Genomic DNA, 21,419 nt, shown 5'->3' with positions numbered 1-21,419 from the left:
AGTCTGACGGAATCATTCCGTCGGACTTTGGATGTTGAAAAGTCCGCTCGTGTGTACGGGGCTTTAGTGTATTCTTAATTATTTCAGTTGCATCTCAAACTGATGTCAAAGCAAGCTGCATTTGATATTCTTTGACACATACCATTCCCTACTCTATCCTAAACAATAAAACTTCGCTATACATACACTTTGATCATGTTTCCCATAATCTTTAAATCTTGCATCATATGAAAATAAAAGCCCTTCTTCATTTTTCCTTTAGGTGGAATGAGGTAACACGAAGAATTGAAACGTGGATATCTATATACGAGTTAAATGAGAATGGGGAATATACATCTGTGGAATTGCATCAAGCAAAGGATGTGAATACAGGTGGTGTATTCCAGCTCAGACAGGTAATTAAATTGGGATTACTTTTATGGATGTAATTTTGTTTTTCTTGTATGGTACCATCCTTTTGATTTTTCTTTTACTCAGGGTCACTCTCGGAGAGTTCAGGTGGCTGTGAATCCTGTGCAGAATTCTGGAACGTTGCCTCTCATGGTTGAAGCCATTCTCTCTGTTTCGATTGGCTGTATCACAGCTCGCTCAACCAAGTTACAGAAGGGGCTGGACAGTTATCAGGTAACTAGAAGGAAACCAGAATCTGTAATTTACTGCAAATTATGACTGACACAAAAGATGTTTAATCTAAATGTCAAATTGATGGAAAAATGTTTCAGGCAATTTAGATGTTTGCACGAGCTGTGACATACTAAATGTATGTGTGTGTGTATGTACATACTGTGTATGTATGTATGTATATACAGTGCCTTGAAAAAGTATTCATACCGCTTGAAATGTTCCAAATTTTTTCATGTTACAACCAAAAATATAAATGTATTTTATTGGGATTTTATGTGATAAGACCAACACAAAGTGGCACATAATTGTGAAGTGGAAGGAAAATGATAAATGATTTTCAACATTTTCTACAAACAAATATCTGACAAGTGTGGCGTGCATTTGTATTCAGCCCCCTTTTCACTGATACCCATAACTAAAATCTAGTGGAACCTATTGCCTTAAGGAGTCACCTAATTACTAAATAGAGTCCATCTGTGTGTAATTTAATCTCAGTATAAATACAGCTGTTCTGTGAAGCCCTCGGAGCTACGTTAGAGAAATTTAATGGACAAACCGCATCATGAAATCTAAGGAACACACCAGCCAGGTAAGAGATAAAGTTGTGGAGAAGTTTAAAGCAGGGTTAGGTTATAAAAAAATATATATCATAAGCTTTGAACATCTCACAGAGCACTGTTCGATCCATCATCTGAAAATGGAAAGAGTATGGCACAACTGCAAACCTACCAAGACATGGCTGCCCACCTAAAGTGACAGGCCAGGCCAAGAGAGCATTAATCAGAGAAGCAGCCAAGAGGCCAATGTCAACTTTGGAGGAGTTGCAGAGATCCACAGCTCAGGTAGGAGAATCTGTTCACAGGACAACTATTAATCGTGCACTTCACAAATCTGAACTTTATGGAAGAGTGGTAATAAGAAAGCCTTTTTTGAAAGAAAGCCATAAGAAGTCCTGTTTGCAGTTTGTGAGAAGCCATGTTGGGGGCACAGCAAACTTGTGGAAGAAGATGCTCCTGTCAGATGAGACCAAAATTAAACTTTTTGCCCTAAAAGCAAAATGCTATGTGTGGCGGAAAATGAACACTGCACATCACCCTGAATACCCCAGCCCTACCGTGAAACATGGTGGTGGCAGTATCGAGTTGTGGGGATCCTCTCCTTCAGCAGGGACAAGCAAGCTGGTCAGAATTGATGGTGAGATGGATGGAGCCAAATGTAGGGCAATCTTAGAAGAAAACCTGCTAGAGTCTGCAAAAGACATTGCGACTGGAGCGGAGGTTCACCTTCCAGCAGGACAATGATCCTAAACATACAGCCAGAGCTACAATGGAATGGTTTAGATAAAAGCATAGGCATATATTAGAATGGCCCCGGCAAAGTCCAGACCTAAATCAAGGGGGCTGAATACAAATGCATGCCACACTTTTCACATATTTATTTGTAAAGTATGTTGAAAACCATTTATCATTTTCCTTCAACTTCACACTTAATTATGTGCCACTTTGTATCATAAAATCCCAATAAAATACATTTACGTTTTTGGTTGTAACATGACAAAATGTGGAAAATGTCAAGGGGCATAAATACTTTTTCAAGGAACTGTGTATATGTATGTGTGTGTTTGTGTCTGTGTGTGTGCATATGTGTGTGTGTGTGTGTGTATATATATATATATATATATATATATATATATATATATATATATACTGTGTTTGTGTACTGTGAAGGGGTAGGTTAAACTGATATTGGCACTGGTAACTGCAGTTGTATTCAGCAAGGCAGCAATCAACCACTGTTTCAATGCAGTATGGCGTTAAACAGCAAATCCCTAGCATGAAATAAAAAACATCTGCTGGTCCAAGCCACTAACTACACTCAGGTTAGTTCAAAAATAAAAAATTACCCCTTAACAGGTTTGCCAAAACAAAGCAGCTCTTGTACCTTTTTATGGTTCTGTGAGCAGTCACCCTTTTCAGCTTGCAACAGGCTCCCACATTAGAGAGAGAGAGAGCTGGCTACCAGGTAAAAACGTGGACCTAGGGATGGAGGTTTCTCCTGCCCAAAGCACAACACAGCCCCGTATATAGCTTATAAAGATTCTGGGAAAACAAAAAGTGTATTTTCCCCATATCAGCCAAAAAACCCTGAGTCCATCACTACGTGTAGGTAAGAAACCTTGGTGACTTATATTGTCCATAATCCTGCCAGCCATTGCCTCACAGTATATTAAGTAGGTATATTAAAAACTGAACTCAGTCTTGCACAGTTTTACAGACATCCCTTCTGTACCGAAATTGCTTTTTTTATTATTATTATTATTTTTATTAAATTTTTACATACAACACATAGCTTGCTCTGATTTCACTGCACACTATAAGCTCATTATCGTGTGGATTAGAAGCTGCAGCAAATCTTATAGAGCCTGTAGAGGGGCTGAACCGGTGAGTCAACTCTCTGATCCTGTTGTAGTCACCCACGTGGCCTTAGGCAAGACTAATGACACCTACCCCCCCGCCACCCCCCCCCCCCCCACACACACACACACACACACACACGCACAACACACACACACACGGGGTGGGGGGTGTTAGTCTTGTTTAGGGCTCAAAATAGTCAAACACCAGGCCCTGGTCATGTCTTCCATGTTTTCCCATTAACTCATTAGGCACCAAGTGCTGGGTCACATGGAAGGCCTACCCTGCGTAGGTTCTTCTGGGCTATGTTAGGCATTTTGTTACTGAGTCACTACGCACATTGGCTACATTTGCACCATTTACATCAATCCCCTAGGATAAGACTGAAGCTGCCATGGGGGTATACTTGACCTTAAGGCAGACCTCTACATTTAGAGGGGAACGTACACCATGTACAATGGCACTGTAACTGTTCTCCAGTTAACGCTCGGTTCCCCGTGACAATGTACACCTTCTCTGTAATTTGCATATAGGGGGGACACACTGCGCTAATGTCTACATCCACCTGTCCACCGTTTTCCACTACTGTTTCCGAGTAGCAGAGTGGGCCCCACGTGGGCTACACATGTGCGCTCATTTAACTCTTGAACTTCAGTACCTCCTCCTTCAGGATGGGGAACCTCTGTGGCACAATCTCCCTCGCTGCTAGTGGCCATGCAACCTCTAATGCCGCGTACACAAGACTGGACTTTCCGGCAGGAAAGGTCTGACGGAATGATTTCATCCGATATTCCGATCATGTGTGAGCTTCAGCTGACTTTTTTTTTTTCAAAAAGTCTGACAGACCTAGAAATAGAACATGTGTTAAATTTTTCCAACTGAATCAATTCCTATCAGGAAAACTGTTCGTCTGTATGCTAGTCCGACGGACCAAATAGGACGCAAGGGCCGCTATTGGCTACTGGCTATTGAACTTCCTTTTCTAGTCCCGTTGTATGTCATCATGTTTGAAAAGAACGGACTTTGGTGTGATCGTGTGTAGTCAAGTCTGTTCGGTTGGAACTCTGTTGGAAACTCTGTTGGAAAGACCGTCAGAGTTTATTCTGACGGAAAGTCCGGTCATTTGTACATGACATAACAGGTACACGTTACCAACAGGCTGCTTGTTAGACTTCTGTTACTCTTGGCAACCATGTGTCATGATATTTTCCTAGTTCCCTAACTAAAACTACAGGTAAGATGCTGCCCCAGCAACCTGACAAAGGTGCATTTCAGAGTTCATAGTCCCTCTGAGGCTTCTCGCGCAAGCATAAATCCGTATGAAGCACATTCTAGCAGTGGTGGCTTTGGGGTAAACCCCAGGTTCTGATAGCTTCACATCCCAAAATTTAGAAATTACATCTCTGTGGGAATCTCTACAAACACTGACCGATTCCGGGCCATGGCTGTTCTCGCTCGACCTGAACCACAGTCCCTTTTATTTGACATCGGACCAATGGGCTGGACCCAATAGCAAAACCCGCCAAAAAAGCAAAAGGAATTAAGAAAGGCCATACTCCTACCCTCCTGACCTGGACAGCACCAAACTAACTGGCTAAAATCCCAAAGTGCCCACTTCATTTCTGGGTCGGAGGACATCCAGCATCACCCAGGCATTCCCTGCTTAGCCTTACTGTCCCTGGCCCACGCCTCTGATTAATTTCAGTTATTTTATTAATGGAGGTTCAGTTTCACATATGAGCATTTCCTGAAACCATCTGCATGCAAAATCCACCCATCAAGGCATTTTGATATTTTTGATATTTTTATAACCCAAGAGCTCTCGAGGTGTGTACTAAAGTAGGGGGCCTGTGATATATTCAGGAAGTTATGTATAGCACTGTGCCAGCCACTCCCACCAACGATGATCTACCTGCATTAAGAAAGTAGTTATCTCTGCGCTGCCTTTGATTAAGTGTTGGACCGTGGAACTGCTGAGTACACCGGAATGGATCAAACCGAATCCAACAGATTTTAACAGGGGTGGTTGGTGTCGCGCTATTCTAATAATAATATTAGAATAGCGCGACACCAACCACCCCTCTGATCTACCTGCATTGCATAGAGAAGCACACAGTCCAAGGCATTACATAATTGGGTCTAAAATAAAGCATTAAACATTTTTTTTATTTCTCTTTGTGCTCCCTTTGCAGAGGTTTGCTTACTTTTTGTTTCTGTGGTGTTAAGTAAACAAAAATTAGGGGAGCAGTTCTCACCAGGACAGGATGGCACAGACCCTTCAACCCGGTCTACTAAACATATTTATCCCTGTTTCATTATTTTCTGTCTTGACAGGAAGTAAGGGGAAATGTCTCTCACAGGGGCACAGATGGCAATAAAAACCTAAAACATTTCAACCTAAAAGCCATTTCAAAATATAGAAGTTCTGCCAGAAGCCCACACAACAAGATCCTGTTACTGTGGATAGCTTGAAAATATTATGTGTGCTTTTTTGAAACCATGTTCACATTGTAACAGACCTAATTCACTTGGCATAAGGCTAAACTACACCAACTGACAACAATGGTTAATAGGAATAGGCAATATGAGCACTTTCAGGGAAGTGGCAGGGCTTAGTCCTGAAGTTAAGCAAATCAGGGTTTATGAATAAAATGAAACTAGTAATTGAGATCTACCCGGAGTATAGCTTTTTGACTAACAAGCTAACAGCATGTACTTTGTGGTGTCTGCTCTTTAGTTTTAGTAACAGCCACATTTATACTTAGAGGAAACATATATTTTCAATATATTAAAAAATTATATAATTCTGTTTATATTTCTTTTGATCCACATTATTTATTGCTGTGGGGACAGAACCTAAATAATTTCTTGTTCCAATAACTTCCTATTCTTTATCAGTAGTAAAAGAGCTTTCAAACAAGTCTTCACTGACCTCCATAACTGCATGCATTGTGAAGTAGTTCCTCCTTAAAGATCACAACAGAGACTCTGATGTCCGGTTTCAGTCGGTTTCTAAGGCTGATGTTACAAAAGTTATTCTGATGCTGATGACGCATTGCCAGCAGCAGTAGAATCACCTGGGATAGATTTCCACATCTTTATGCAATCACTCAATGATTGGCCCAGAGTGCTACTAAATCTCTCTCTCTCTCTCTCTCTACAGTGGGGGGTAAAATTACATTGGTCGAGCAGCGTAGGAGTGGTTCTAAAACCTTAAGGTTTTTCACCTTAATGCATTTTATGCATTATGGTGAAAGGCATTCTGTGCTACAGCTCCCTCCCAGACCCCCCTTTTTCTTACCTGAGCCTGTTCCAATCTATCAATGTGCACGAGCCCAGCAGCTTCATCCACGGTCTCTCTCCTCATTGGACAGATTGATAGCAGCAGGAGCCATTGGCTCCTGTTGTCAAACAAATCCTGTGACACCGGAGCTGGGGGGGCAGGCCGAGTCCCACTCTCTGTGTCAGTAGACGCAGCAGCGAAACTCATAAACTAGCCCGCAGGGGTTCCCCTCAGGGAATGCAACTTTCCGTGGGGGCACCCAGTGAAGAGGAGAGGCTTAGAGCACCAGCAGGGGACCCCGTGAGAAGAGGATCGGGGCTGCTCTGTGCAAAACTATTGCACAGAGCAGGTAAGTATAGGCATGTTTGTAATTTTTTTCTTTAAAAAACCCCCAAAGGTTTACAACCACTTTAAAAAAGGTAAATGGTAAGTTAATGGTCTTGTCCATCAATGTTAAAGTGTATGTAAACCCGATTCATGAAATTTGAGCTGGGGACATCTAGTTGCAGTGTTTTTTTTTTATCTCTCTTCAAAGCACTAAGTCCCATAGCTTTGTCCTGGTCCCTTCCTCTGTTATCAGCTTGATAACTTTTGACAAGTTCTCTGAGACGGGAAATAGAAGTGTGTGTTGGGGAAGGTTGCTATAAATAGATTAGCAGACTGTTAAACTATTCACAGGCAACCTCTGCATGTGTTGAGAGGGGGTGTGTGCCTTTCCTCCAATAAGCTGTCTCACGGTGTCTAGCAATAATCCACTCCTACAGATGAATGAGGAAGTGAAAATTCTAAGCCCTTGTACACACCGTCGGAGATTCTGAGAACCAAACCTGTCGGAGTAATTCTGACGGATTAATTCCGGAAGAGGTCCGGAAGTGATGTTGCATACACACGGTCGGACTAAGTTGTCGGAAAATCCGATTGTACATAACGTGATGACGTTATTTCGTTAGGATGGGACTACGTTCAGGCTAGTAGCCAATAGCTTTGGTCTAGGAATTTGATCTGAGCATGGGTGGCACTTTGTCCGTTGGAGTAGGCTACACATGATCGGAGTATGTCCGATGGGAGCATTTTGTCGGAAAATTTTAGCGGCAAGTTGGAAAAGTTGGTCCGTCGGATATTCCGATGGAGACCACACACAGTCGGAATATCCGACAAAACGGTCCGATAGGACACATTCCATCGGAATCTCCGACCGTGTGTACAAGGGCTAACAGGACATGCACTTTCTAAACAGTATATAAAGATGAAGACCGCAGATATACATGTAAAACTTTTATAGGGATATTTGTTTGATCTCTGTGGCTGTTCACTTCACTGGGTATATGTGAGGGTTTTACATCCACTTTAACCTAACATCTTACTAGCATCTATTGTTTGTTTCCATTAAAAAGTTAACAGGCTGCCAAGTTTCTACTTCCATAGAAATAACAGAAGAGAAGATGTAATTTCAGTGCCTCTGTTGGCAACATAGGGGAACAATGCCTACAGCTAGAGTAGTGGGAGTTTGTCTTTAACTACATTTACTGCTTTATCACAATATGAAAATATTTAAGTGTGCGTAGTCTTTGTGCATGTGCTGAGTATTTTATTGAAATATTCTCCATTAACCAAATACAAGTAGACTATTCTAGACTATTCTAAACATAACATCAATTTCCCTGTTTGTACATCATTTGATATTTGTGTGACTTTTTGACCCCCAACTGTGCCTCACAGATGTAAATTGCTGTTTATTTCTATAAATGATCCTTTTTCTCTATGGTGTATTGTGTGCATAACATGTTATGATACTAGTGCTCTTTGCTTTGTTACAATGTGATGAAAGCAATGCATGTCCTGTTTACATCATGTATTTTCTCCTACCAGAAAGATGATGATGATGGTGATGATATGGATAGTTACCAGGTATTATTACAGTGGCTGCTTCCAATCCCCTGGCTTGGGAAAAAGTTCTGCTCTGCACCACAACATGGAAAAAGAGGGGGAGGAAAACTTATGGCGCGTGGGAAATTAAATTTGGAAAGAGGGTGGAGCTTATGTAACTGGGAAAGGGGAGCTTGAAAAAAAATACACTTTATTGCCATCACTGAACCATCGCCTAAAATGCTCACATATGTCTCACTATATATAACACTGTCTAACAGAATTCTGTGTTATTACACAAAACATGTTGTAGGCTATGTACAGAGATGTTCACATACATTGATCAGTTTTAGGCTGCTAGCTGATGGGTACCAGCATTGTTTGTACTATCAATGAGTTTGGCCATATCAATTTAGTAGTGATTAGAGAAGTGCAGTATTGCTAAGGGCTTGTTCACACCAGCCCATGCGCTAAAATGTGTGTGGGCTAGTGTCCACTGTGTAGGGCTGACATCCACTGCACAGAGGTAGATGACATTTCAGTAGAAAAGCTGTGGCACAGTGGCGTTCGTTAACATAAGGTGAGTTGCACTCTGAAAAAATACAGCATGTCAGTTGTTTTCTATGTGCCCTGGTGTTGAGTACAGGCATATCCCACTTTTAAGTACACAATGGGGTTTATTTACTAAAGCTGGAAAGTGCGAAATCAGGCTCACTTCTGCATAGAAACCAATTAGCTTCCATATTTTATTACCAATGCTTAACTGAACAAGCTGGGGTTAGAAGCTCATTGGTTTCTGTGCAGAAGTGAGCCTGATTTCGCACTTTCTAGCTTTAGTAAATAAACCCCATTCTGTACTTAAAAGTGGGGTATGCCTGCATGTGATAACTTGTGCAGATCAGTGCAGCTCAACTGATGTATTATGAATGAGCCCTTAAGGTAATATTAAACCTTTGTGGAGTTTTTTTACATTAAAATAACAAACATGGTATACTTACCTGCTGTATGCAATGGTTTTGCACAGAGCAGCCCTTTTCTTAGGTCCCCTGCTGATGGTCTAGGCCCCTGCTCTTTTCGGCAAGTGCCTGTGTGGGCTCGCTCCCGAGCCACCCTGTCTGCACCTATTGACACAGACCAGGCAACTCAGCCCAGCCCCTGCTCCCTCATCACAGCATTTGATTGACAGCAGTTGGAGCAATCTGCCCAATGAGGACAAAGACAGCAGTGAGAGCCACTGCTCTTGTGCACGTCGCTGGATCAGATCGGGCTCAGGTAAGAATAAGAGGGGGGGGGGGGCTGGGGGGGTTCCTTCAGCAGAGAAGGTTTTTTACTTTAATGCATAGAATTATCTTGAGGTTTCATAATCACTTTAAGGTGAAATCTAGCCCATGCAAGACACCGAAAACCATGACGCATGAACCATTTGTTCAAGTAGAAACCCCAATTTAGCATCTTGGGGCCTACTATTATAGCAACTGTGTTAGTGAATTGTGTTTTATTACTGATGATCCTAAACCCTTATGTATTATTGGCATATACATATTAGAATATATATAAATTCTTGGACCCACCTCATAAGATAAATATGAGCAGGGCTGAACTGAATGTGCAGCTTCTGTTGATGCTATGGCACCTGTTGACAAAATGGCTCCTATAAACCTAGCTCTGATGTCTACAAATACTACAAACATACTTTATTTCTGAGTAGCAGTTGGTAGTGATTAAAGAGGAGCTGTACAGTTGCACATTTTCACATCTACAGCATATGACTAACAATATTAAGCTAATTCACAAATGCACTAACTAATAACTATGCGTTGATGCTTCCTGCGCACACCCATCAGACACCAACAAAGGCAGGGCATGATGCATGATGGGGTTTAATTTGCATGGACCTGAAATATTTACTGCTGGATCTGCAGACAATCTGACAAGCAGCTGTTTGGAACACTAATGGTGGAATTGCTTTAATCAGTTTTTCTTGATTACCTTAAGGAGTATAGCAGGCAAATATCATTCTAGCCATTCGCCATTAAAACAGTTTTTGTTGTATTTTTTTATGTTTACTCACAAAACAAAAAATATAAGATGTCCGAGATCAAATTTATACGTGAAAAATGTAAATAGCAACTACACAAATAATATCAGATTATGTAATATTTTCCACTTTTTATATCAAGTAGTCTATAAAAGTTTTTCCTATCACCAATATACATAGAAAAGCAGCATAAAACTGTTTAATGGCATCATTTGTTAATTATCACTTAATTCACATGATACAATAATGAATATAAAAACAAGTGAGAAATATCTGTCATATGTATTTTTTTTCAAATGAACAGGAGGAGGACCTGAACTGTGTGCGTGAAAGGTGGTCAGATGCATTAATTAAACGCAAGGAATACTTGGATGAACAGATCCAGAAAATCATCAACAAGCAAGGTATCTATTTTGAAAATTTACCTTTTTCTCACTTTTGCACTTTTTTTTGTTTTTGCATGTTTTCTCTGTTGGGCAAGTACCGAAAAGTATAAGTGAAGATGCCATATTTAAAGTATATAAAGTAAAGCCTAGCAATGAAATTCTGAATATTTCCTTTCTGATGTGGTAAATAAACCATTGAATGAGTTTTGTTATATCTGCCTAATGTCAGAATTTTAGAGCTGTCATGTTACTAGTGCTCTCTTCTGTGTTATCTCAAAGTGTAATTAGCCCTAATTCTTATCCTGGACCACAGCAAAATGTGACCACAGAAATATGTTGTAGAGGCCTGGAGACAGGGAGGGTTTGAGTAGTTTAGCCAAGGATAACTGGGCAGGGCTGCCACCATTCAGTCCACAAAAATGCTGCGTATTGTCAGCCCACAATTGCCCTTAGGGGTTGAGTGTACTTCTAGCAGATTAATGTTTTTTTTCTGTACTTGTAAGGTTTTTAAGGGAATAACTTTAATAACAGTTGATTTGTGTATTTATCTTATATCTACAAAGACAGACGTAGTAGATTCTGGGACATATTTATTTATATGATACTGGGCCATATTGCAACCACTCCAGACATACTACTGGTTAAAAATACAGGTGTAGCTTTGTATTAACAAAATCTGTACAGGTTCCCCCACCCCCTTTATCTATGATACCCAAAATTAAACATCAGATGCAGCACTGCACATGTATTAGCCCATAAGACACCAACATTAAATTATCTAATGGCACAAATGTTTTAGTAGTCCTGTCTACAGCCCATGTGCTCCTGCATTTATTGGACTGATTGGAAGTTTTCATGCCAGATCCTCACTGAACACATTTGAAATTTAACTACCAGTGAGGAGCGAGAAGCATTTTGCTTGCAAGTATGTAGGTGCGTGTTGTTCCTGTTTGTCTACAATTACAACTGGATGTTTTTCATATTCATAAGCACAATATTCCACTGTGATTGAACACATCAGCAAATAAATATGAAAAAATGTCTTAGGCAAAGTGGGAAATCCCCAGAAAGTGAATATGATTCTTTACTGCGTTATTTGACCTCTTACAGAAAAAACTGAAGATGATATTGAGCGGGAAGCACGGCTGGTTGAGCAGTGGGTGGGCCTTACAGAAGAGAGGAATGCAGTGCTTGTACCAGCACCAGGAAGTGACATTCCTGGAGCTCCAGCAAACTGGTAAGTTACTACTGTTGACATGACCCTTTCACTATAGGGTCAAAACTAAACTAAAGGCAAAGGAAATGCTGTATTCTTACCTTTTGGGTGGCCTGAGTCTTGAAACTCCTATGTGTTAATGATCTCCAACAACTGCAGGTATCCAACTTTTGTAGTTGTGTTGACCGCCTGCCTGTGCACTGGGGAAAAAGTATTTGACTCACTTGGAAGAGATGGATACCTATAGTGGCCAGAGATTGCAAATAGAGCAGAGTATTAAGGGCCGCTGCAAAAGGTAAACATACAGCATTTCCTTTTATGAGCTACCTTTTTTATATAGTTATAGGGACACACCGGACCAATTTTATATTGTTCTGTATTTTTTTTCTTTCATTTTGTCCACTTTTGTATTAACCTTATTTTCTGCCTTTTATTCATACGTCCCCTTTGGCGTAAAAAAAGTCCCTTATCTTGGTGGTTTATTTTGGTTGCAACTGCAAAAGCACAGCTCAGGAAGGTCCAAACCAAGCATCAGCAGGGACACATTAGTACATGCTGTGGAAGATCCCTGATATATGCTTATTGATTCAAAAAAATCTCCTTGGATAAGATTGTGCAGACATTGCTTGAATTGTGCTTTATAAATGCAGGCAACAAAATAAGTACTGCATTATACTTTAAATATTTTTTTTTCTAAAAGTAACAATCAAATACACCACAGACAAAGTATGTATAAAACCATATATGCAGAATATATAAAATATTACTTGTGTGTGTGAAAATAATATTCTACTAACCTGTTACAAGGGAATGTATAGTTGTTAGTATATAACAGGCATTCACAAAGCCGACACACCAAGGTAAAGATTCGTATTTTCAAAAAAAGAAAGTTCTTTTTAGGAGCCTTATGCCGTGTACACACGACCGGACTTTTCGACACCAAAGTTCCGACAGAATGAATCCGTCGGACAATTCGATCGTGTGTGGGCTTCATCGGACCTTTTCTGCCAAAAAAATCTGACGGAATTCAGAAGTAGAACATGTTTCAAATCTTTCCACCAGAACCAGTTCCTATCTAGAAAACCGCTTGTCTCTATGCATGTCCAACGGACCAACAATGACGCAAGGGCAGCTATTGGCTACTGGCTATTAAACTTCCTTTTTCTAGTCCCGTCGTACGTAATCGCGTTAAACAATCGGACTTTGGTGTGATCGTGTGTAGGCAAGTCTGTTAAAGCCGAACTCCGTCGAAAAGTCAGTTGAAGAGTCCATCAGAGTTTATTCCGATGGAAAGTCCGGTCGTGTGTATGTGGCATTACTCTTGTGCTAAAGCTTAGTAAATGACAACCTGCCTATTTCTTTACTAATGACCTAAAATATTTGTTTTTCCCTTTTTACCAGGTAGATATGAAATATGTAATACATAGCTTATATTCTAGTTCCAGCCAACAGCTGGAGCTCTTGGACCCTTTCCACATGTTTTCCAGATTATTATTACCTACTTGAAAAAGTCTGTTGTTTACAGAGCCCAAAAACTCTAAACTAAATTTACATACACAACTGACTAATGTTGAACTTGTAACTTTATTTAAAAAACAATAAACCTTACCCAAAACCATTATAGTTTTAAAACTCTTGTGTTTTTTGACCAACCACCTCACAATGTGTAATCCATGTTAAATTTACACTGCTAATTCACCACATAACAATTCCACTTGCAAACGTCATTACTTTTTTAACTCTGCTTTTTATTGACTGATTTATTTGTTTATCTGTTCAGGACTCCTCCAGCTGGAATGGAGACGCATATTCCTGTCCTTTTTCTAGATCTTAATGGTAAGAAGATTCTTCATCCGAGGTGGCACTTTGATACAGTTGTTTCTGTAATTTTAAATGGAAATTAACTCTTCCAGTTTTACATAACTGAAAGCTAAAGCCTGATTGGTTGTCACTAGTCTCTTGACTTAATTCTTCGCTTTGTATTATTAAAGTGGAGTTTCACCCAAAAGGTGAAGCTTCTCTTTAAATAGGTAGTTCACCTTTAAGGACATGTAAAAAATCCATATACTCCTGATCCTCTTTGCATCTTCAGTAGCCATTGTGTATTTTCACTGAGTTTGTTTAAAGGGTTAGTTCACCTTTAGTGATATTCTTTTAAAATATTAAATTCTCATTACAGCTCTGTATGTACATTAAAATGTATTCTTAATTTTGGCACTTATTCTACTGTGGGTTTCCCCCTCGCCATCCTGGTATTGGAAGTTTGGCTCCAATACCATATGACTGGGGACTCTGCTATGAGAAGATGGCTTGCCTAAACGCGCTTGGGCATTCTACTCTCTCACTCACAGAATGTTGAGCTCAGCTGCTGAATGCATAGTAAAGCAAGATTAGTTCTCAAAGCAAAGTGCTTTTTGTGAGGTGTTGGGGCCACACATCCTATTGTTGGTCTATCCTGCCTAAGAAGAAGGAACCCATTGTAGAGGCATTGTCAAAAGCAAGGATCATTTTTAAATACAAAGGACAGCATTTTAATGTATGAACAAAGCTGTAATGCATATGGAATATTTTTTTTCAATATGTCATTAAAGGTGAACTAAACCTTTAAACAAACTCAGTCAAGATACACAATGGCCATTGAAGATGTGATGAGGATCAGAATTATTATATATTATAAACACACTTCCATTTATAGGTTATTTGTAATTTTGCACTATTATTTCATTACTTTAAGTAGGCATTCTTTTGTCTTCACTTTCCAATAGCTGATGATCTTAGTGCCAATGAACAGCTTGTGGGTTCACATGCAGCAGGCGTTAATTCTATATTACCAAAGGAGCATGGGAGCCAGTTTTACTACCTGCCAATCATCAAGCACAGTGATGAAGAGGTAATTTTAAAGTAATTTCCTATGTGTTTTTTTCACTTGAAGGGGTTATTAATTTAGTAATGATTTATTCTAAACCAGCAATCCCCATATTTATGCTAGCTATTGTTTGTTCACATCTGAACTAAACACACGTGTAGTGTGGGGGGATGCCACACTTGTTGGACACTAGCCACAGATTTAAACATCATCCATCTAAATATATCATATTTATTATTAAAAATATATTCTGTGCTGATCTCATTTTGATGTTGCAATAATTCTCTGCCAGTACAGTCTTAAAACCAGTGGCATTGCTAGGGGTGGCTTTTGGGGCTGTAGCTCTGAATCTGGGGCCCATAGCCCTGAGTCTCTGCAGGTGTCTCCAAGGGGAGGGGAGGCTCTCTGGGGACCCTGATGTAAGTGAGGGGCTCTCTGGGGACCCTGATGCAAGGGGGAGGCTCCCTGGTGACCCTGATTTTAAGGGGAGGCTCTCTGGGGACTCTGATTTAAGGTGGAGGCTCTCTGGGGACCCTAATGTAAGGGGGACTCTCTGGGAACCCTGGTGTAAGTGGGGGGGCTCTCTGAGGACCCTGATGCAAGGGGGAGGCTCTCTGGGGACCCTGATTTTAAGGGGGAGGCTCTCTGAAGATCCTGATTTACGTTGGAAGCTCTCTGGAAACCCTGATGTAAGTGGGGGGCTCTCTGGGGACCCTGATGCAAGAGGGAGGCTCTCTGGGGACTCTGGTGGAAGGAGGAGGCTCTCTGGGGACCCTGATGTAAGGGGAGGCGCTCTGGGGGCCCTGATGGAAGGGGAGGCTCTCTGGGACCCTGATGTAAGGGGGAGGCTCTCTGAGGAATCTGATGTAAGGAGGAGGCTCTCTGGGGACCCAGATGCGTAAATGTCAGTCTGGCGGCATGGGCGTTCCTAGGTGGCTGCATTTGCCTGCAGACCTCCCTGGGTACAGCCTACATGTGATGATGAGCCTTGATGATTAAAATGACTAAAATCCTCTCCTCTCCCCTCTCATCTATTGTCTTTACTTCTCTCTCTCTCTCTGTTGGTGCAAGTGTTCCATACACAAACTGAATGGACATTGTACTCAGACACTAAGTGGACTTATGTTTGGCAATAAAACGGGAAATGCCAATACGTGCATATAATCATATGCATATTGTTTTTTTTAGGGAATAATATTTCTGCTCTTTTCTGTTAACACTTTGTACATGCATTGTTGCTAAGAAGCATAATGTACATTCTGTCTTTATTATTGTTCTATTATTTTTTGAAAACGGATTAAAAACGATTGAACAAGAAACGACTGAAGTCAAATGAATGAAAGAAATGGGTCAAGAACAGTCAGGCTGCATAGGAAAGAGCTAGATAATGTTGCATGTCCTTCATCCAGGAAATTAGATTCCCCCAACCTTACTTGCTCCGGCTTTCAATTCAAACTGTAAGAAGCTTATCTAACCTAAGAGTTAGGTTTGGTATTAGTGATATGTTTAGTGGTTTAATACGCTTTTAAAAAATGTTGCCCGTTTGCACTGTAAAAACAAATTACCACCAATACAGTGTGGGCAATGTGTGGCCGCTGTTGCATTTATATACTTTTTCTTTCATTCCTCATGTACAGTACAGTTAGTGCTGAACGTCCAGAGCTGAAACTTACAGTTCCAGCTGAAGTAGATAGATTACAGCAGGTTGCATTTCAATAAATGCAAGGAGTTCTGTGATTGGTGGCAGTGCAGATGAACATCATGTTCTTCCCGCCTCCAATCACAGAATGCCTCACATTCATTGAAAATAATGCAAGATGTTTTCGTAATGAATTACTGAAGATCGATCAACCCACTGTGATCTCTTTACTCTAGCTGAATCTGTAAGTTCCAGCGCTGGAAGTTAACACAAGTGTATTGTATAGGGGGAATGAAAGTAAGGGTATTATTGTACATAATGCAAAAGTGGCAACACATTGCATATGCTTTTTTTAATGTTCATTTAATTATTTTACAAGTATGCGTTCATTTATTTTACAGTGTAAATGGGAAAACTTTTTTTTGGCCAGAGTTCAGCTTTAAATTCAGGGTATATTGGCATATTTGTAGTTTGTTTTGGTGTAAAAATTAATTAATATTCTAATATAATTCTGAAAAAAAAATCAAATAATTAATAATTACATTTTTGAAAATCTGTTTCTAATTGTTATTAGCATGGAAAATTCCTTAACCAAATTTAGTGTCTGTATTAAAACCCCAGAAACGAATGTATATTTTTGAGATTTTTGTGACTTTTTTACATTCAGAATACTTTTAGTTATTAATTTAGTACTTCACTCCAATACATTAATATAAGATATACTCTGTATCATTGACAGGTTTCAGCCATTGCTTCTTGGGACTCTGCAATCCATGACTCAATACACTTGAATAGGATTACTCCACAGAATGAGCGCATATATCTTATTGTGAAGGTGACAGTGCAACTCAGTCACCCAGCTGCTATGGAGCTGGTTCTCAGAAAAAGAATTGCTGTCAATGTATATAATAAACAGGTACCTGATGTTTTAAACTTACAAAGCATTTTAAATTAATAAATGTATCTTGCACTTATAAATTGTGTAATTAGTTAACAAGAGATAAGTTACATTGGGATGCAGTTTAGATTGGATCACCATCCGCTTTTTTTAATTTTTGTTTTTTAACATTACAAATTCTTAATGCCACAAACCAATTTAGTTGTCAGGTTTGAATGAATCTTTACTTAGAGCTAAAACCATTCTCAAATCTATTTGTGAGACCAGAGAGGATTTTGAGAGGAATCACCAGTTTGATCTTACTCCTTGGCCAATCGAATGGGAAGCATTCAAATGTGTTATATGTGGTAAATTAATTCATTTTGATACAAGGTTGAAAAAAGAGAGATCTGTACAAATATCTACATTATTGAATAGGATTTCTGAATTAGAGCTATTTCGCAAGGCGTATTCAGACATTGCAACATATCGGGAATTACTTCAGGAAAGGTGTAAACTGCATTCCCTAGATATGTCTTACATACGTCATTTGGAATTAGCAAAGCGTTATATGCATGAATTCGTAAATAAAGTGAGTAAGATGTTTGCTCATTCTATATGTAAAAACAGACACATACTTATATACAAATAATAATTTGTTCTAATCAGGGGAGTGTTTTTATTTCTGAACAAATAGCCAAGATTTTTATAAGTACTATTCCTCCCTATATGATTTATAGTCGACGAGGGAAGAGATTATGGATGTAATTAAAAAATTGCCACTAGGTAAGAGTCCTGATGGATATACAGGTTTGTTTTACAAAACCTTTCAAGAGCAATTGTCTCCTTTATTATTAGGTACTTTCAATGCAGTATCTGATACTTGACCTTTTGCAAAACAACTCAAGAGGCCTATATTACCATATTACCTAAGGAGGGCAAAGATCCCTGCCAATATCATTTATTAATGTGGACATAAAGATTTATACTAAAATCATCGCCGAACGCCTAAAACTTCCCATGCCATTGCCTAAACTTCTCATGCCATCTCCTAGGGTTTGTTTCTCAAAGAGAAGCAAGAGACAATACTGTTAAGGCCCTTACTTTAATGAATTGTGCTAAAAAAAGAACAAAAAAACCCTTTGTCTTTTAGCCTTTGGCTAGATTGGACTTTCGTGTCAGCCACGCTGACCCAAATAGGTATACCCCCTAATCACTTAATGAAAATATTAGCACTTTATCAGATACCAACAGCCAGGGTAAGAGTTAATGGTATTCGCTTCAGCCTAATAGCTGTAAAGAATGTAACTCGACAGGGATATCCCTTGTCACCTGTTAAGTATATTTTGGCTATAGAACATCTGGCAAATGCCATTAGACAAAATCAATCAATCAAGGGCATACGGCTTAGAGAATTGGAATGCAAAATAGGTCTATTTGCAGATGATTTATTGCTGTTTGTATCAAACCCTCAGGTAGCATTTATAGCCTTGATGCAAGAATGTATTGATTTTGCTAATGTTAGTAATTTTAAGGTTAATACATGTTAGAGAGACGCACTTAATGTGTCTCTGTCTGCTGAGATTGTTTCCATTTAATTTCTATTTTAAACAGAACGACTTGTTTTAGGATTGTAAGGGTTCACATATATTTTAAGCCCAGGGAGAGGCAGACTTCTGCAGAGTTGTAATACAATGAATTGTATTATAATACTTTGTTGAAAACTTATCTCCTATGCAAAATTTTAATCAGTCTTTTTTTTTTCATGTACTGACAGTGAGGCCCTGCCACTGTGAAAATGATTTTGTGCAGAATGTGGGACTTGAGTATTGACAGAGAATTTTTTTTTTTTTACACCTTTCTCTGGATTTTGGTATTGCTGGATTGGGCTCCATGCTTTTGAGATTTCAAAGTGCTTTGGGAGGGAACAAATCTCCAACCAGTGTCCAGGTCTTGCTGAAGACCAACAGGGTGTGTGTACAAGAGCACAAAATCCATATAATGGTAGGTTTGGGCAAATCTCAGTGTTCCCGATTTAATATAGGCTTGTGTTCCTTTTAGGAGACACAGGTGTTGTACTCAATAGGCAGCACTTCATGTTGGAGGAGAGATTCCATGTCCATTGGGCTGAGAGAATTGAGGCGGTTAAGCGAGTCTGGGAGACTGAGAGAACCAGGAGAACTAGGCGAGTCCAGGGGTCTGAGGGAATACCTAGGTCTCGGAGGAGTGAGAGAACCAGGGGTGTCAGGAGAACCCCTATTGAGAGGCCAGGAGTGGGCCCATGCAGCAGGGAGCTGTAGCCATAGGCTGAGTGAGCCAGGAGAGCTGGATGATATGGTCTGATGAACCTATTACAAGAGCATTAGGGCTGCTCAAGAGGGAGACAGGAGGCTCAGCATTTTCTGTTACCTTTTTTTGCTGGTGAAAATCCAATGCATGAGTAACCATGAAGTGGACCTTATTTTAAGTTTGTTTAATAAAGGTGGGCTAGCAAGCCTTAAAACCACATTTCAGACTGGTGTGGACTCGCTACAAAATGTTGCTACAACTGAGCTAAACAGCCCACAGTACCTTGACAATACTAAACATTTTGGATTATAATATAAAATGTTCCCTTTCTTCTTCTTTTTTCATCAGAGTTTTACACAAAGCCTAAAAAGACGTATGTCTATCAAGAATATGCTCTATTCCTGTGGCGTTAGCTATGAAATTGTGTCCAATATCCCAAAGGTGGGTTTCTGCATGTCAGGTTGTTATAAAACTAAAACTTTACTTAAAGAAAATAACATACACAGGTATATTAAAATGACAATTTTAACTATCTAGTGACTACAGTTTATCAGACTAGACAGTAAACTCACTTAATCCATATGGAAGATAATGTGCACTGGTTTTGTATACATTTTCTATTATTATTGTGGCCAAAATAAAAAATGTGAGGCGGAGGAAGAGCTCAAGGCTGCTTTTTATGTTATCCAAATTCTTTCCTCTGGCTAAAAAAATATTGTTACAGAGCTCTATAGCTAAAACTGAAGCCATGACCCATCACCTTCCCCATCTGAGGTTTCAGTGAAATTTGTAAGAGGTAAAATTGTTCTAGCAAGTTAAACTCTATCCCCTTCCTAAAGATTGAGGCTTCTGCTTCCACCTGCCTATTATCTCAGAATATGTTTAACCACCACACACAAAAAAAATATTTAAATTAAAGCAGCATGCAATATGCAGGTTACCCCACTTCATTCATATTTAATATAAAACGTTTGGAATGTGTCAGTGATGTACTGTAATATTGTCTACTTGACAGGCAACCGAAGAGCCTGAGGACAGAGAAACCCTGGCTTTGATGGCAGCAAGGAATGAGTATGAAGCCACTTCTGATGGAGAAACCTATATTGAGAAATATACGCGGGGTGTTCTACAGGTGGAGAACATTCTGAGTCTAGAGCGACTAAGACAGGCAAGTGTCATAGCAAAATCAGAATAGATGAGTCGGGTGGAAGTGCCAGGACACAAAATAAACATTTGTAAAAAAAATACATATTGAAGTTCCATGCTGTTTTCCATGTGAGAATACAAACAAATTACTAAAACCATTACCCTGTTTACTTTGATGATGAGATAGGATATCACTTGTGCTATTACTTGAAAATAGAGCAGAATGTTAAGAATTAACCAGCACTCTAATGACTTTTTCATACAATAATTAGTGGCATGTCACATTGGGCCCCTTGTCACATTAGGAGTTTAGCACACATTTCTGAATGCATACAGTGCTAAATGCGAGTACCTATTGGTACAGTGTTAAAGCAGAAAAAAAACATTGATTTAACAGTTTGAAAAAACAATTACATTCCTGGCATGCCGGGAATGATAACTGTCATGTTGGTTGTGCTCTCAACCAAACTGTCAAACCATCCAATGGCTTTTGTCATAACTGATCACATGTGCAGCATCATGGCAGTTGAAAATTAAACAGAGGCCAAGATGGCAGCTTTCTTGACTGAAAATGTTAGAAGAGTTTACTTTAACTTTAAGCCCTGTCAAGCTGCAGTGTATTCAGTTTGCTATAGACTTTGACAGGCTACAAGCAGCAGGGTTGGATGCTACACCTGTGCTCCCCGGGTGTTCTAAAATGCCAGGATTGAATGCACATAGACTAAATGTCTAGTGTACAAGGAGCTTTAGTCAGAAAAGGCCAATGTTTTGAGGT

The 21,419-nt window shown here is 39.7% G+C and overlaps 1 protein-coding gene across 9 annotated transcripts in view; it reads left to right on the top strand.

The window, feature by feature from the left end:
• The window catches only part of KIF13A (kinesin family member 13A), a 292,610-nt gene that overhangs the window by 247,267 nt on the left and 23,924 nt on the right, over positions 1-21,419 (top strand). For 7 of the 9 annotated variants that reach the window (XM_077492248.1, XM_077492247.1, XM_077492246.1 and 4 more), the window contains 10 exons: positions 263-395; positions 478-624; positions 8,191-8,229; positions 10,530-10,629; positions 11,722-11,848; positions 13,608-13,663; positions 14,593-14,717; positions 17,072-17,248; positions 19,847-19,939; positions 20,514-20,670. In XM_077492248.1, coding sequence (XP_077348374.1) covers positions 263-395; positions 478-624; positions 8,191-8,229; positions 10,530-10,629; positions 11,722-11,848; positions 13,608-13,663; positions 14,593-14,717; positions 17,072-17,248; positions 19,847-19,939; positions 20,514-20,670 — 1,154 coding nt within the window. The remainder of the gene's footprint in view (positions 1-262; positions 396-477; positions 625-8,190; positions 8,230-10,529; positions 10,630-11,721; positions 11,849-13,607; positions 13,664-14,592; positions 14,718-17,071; positions 17,249-19,846; positions 19,940-20,513; positions 20,671-21,419) is intronic. The other 2 variants (XM_077492249.1, XM_077492245.1) reach the window with 1 other exon arrangement.

This window comes from Lithobates pipiens, unplaced genomic scaffold (genome assembly GCF_037356315.1).
Source record: "Lithobates pipiens isolate NorthernLeopardFrog02 unplaced genomic scaffold, aLitPip1_a1.2 Scaffold_19, whole genome shotgun sequence".
NCBI classification, from domain to species: domain Eukaryota; kingdom Metazoa; phylum Chordata; class Amphibia; order Anura; family Ranidae; genus Lithobates; species Lithobates pipiens.
Note: the sequence above shows the minus strand (reverse complement) of the source record. Positions and strands in the feature narration are given on the sequence as shown.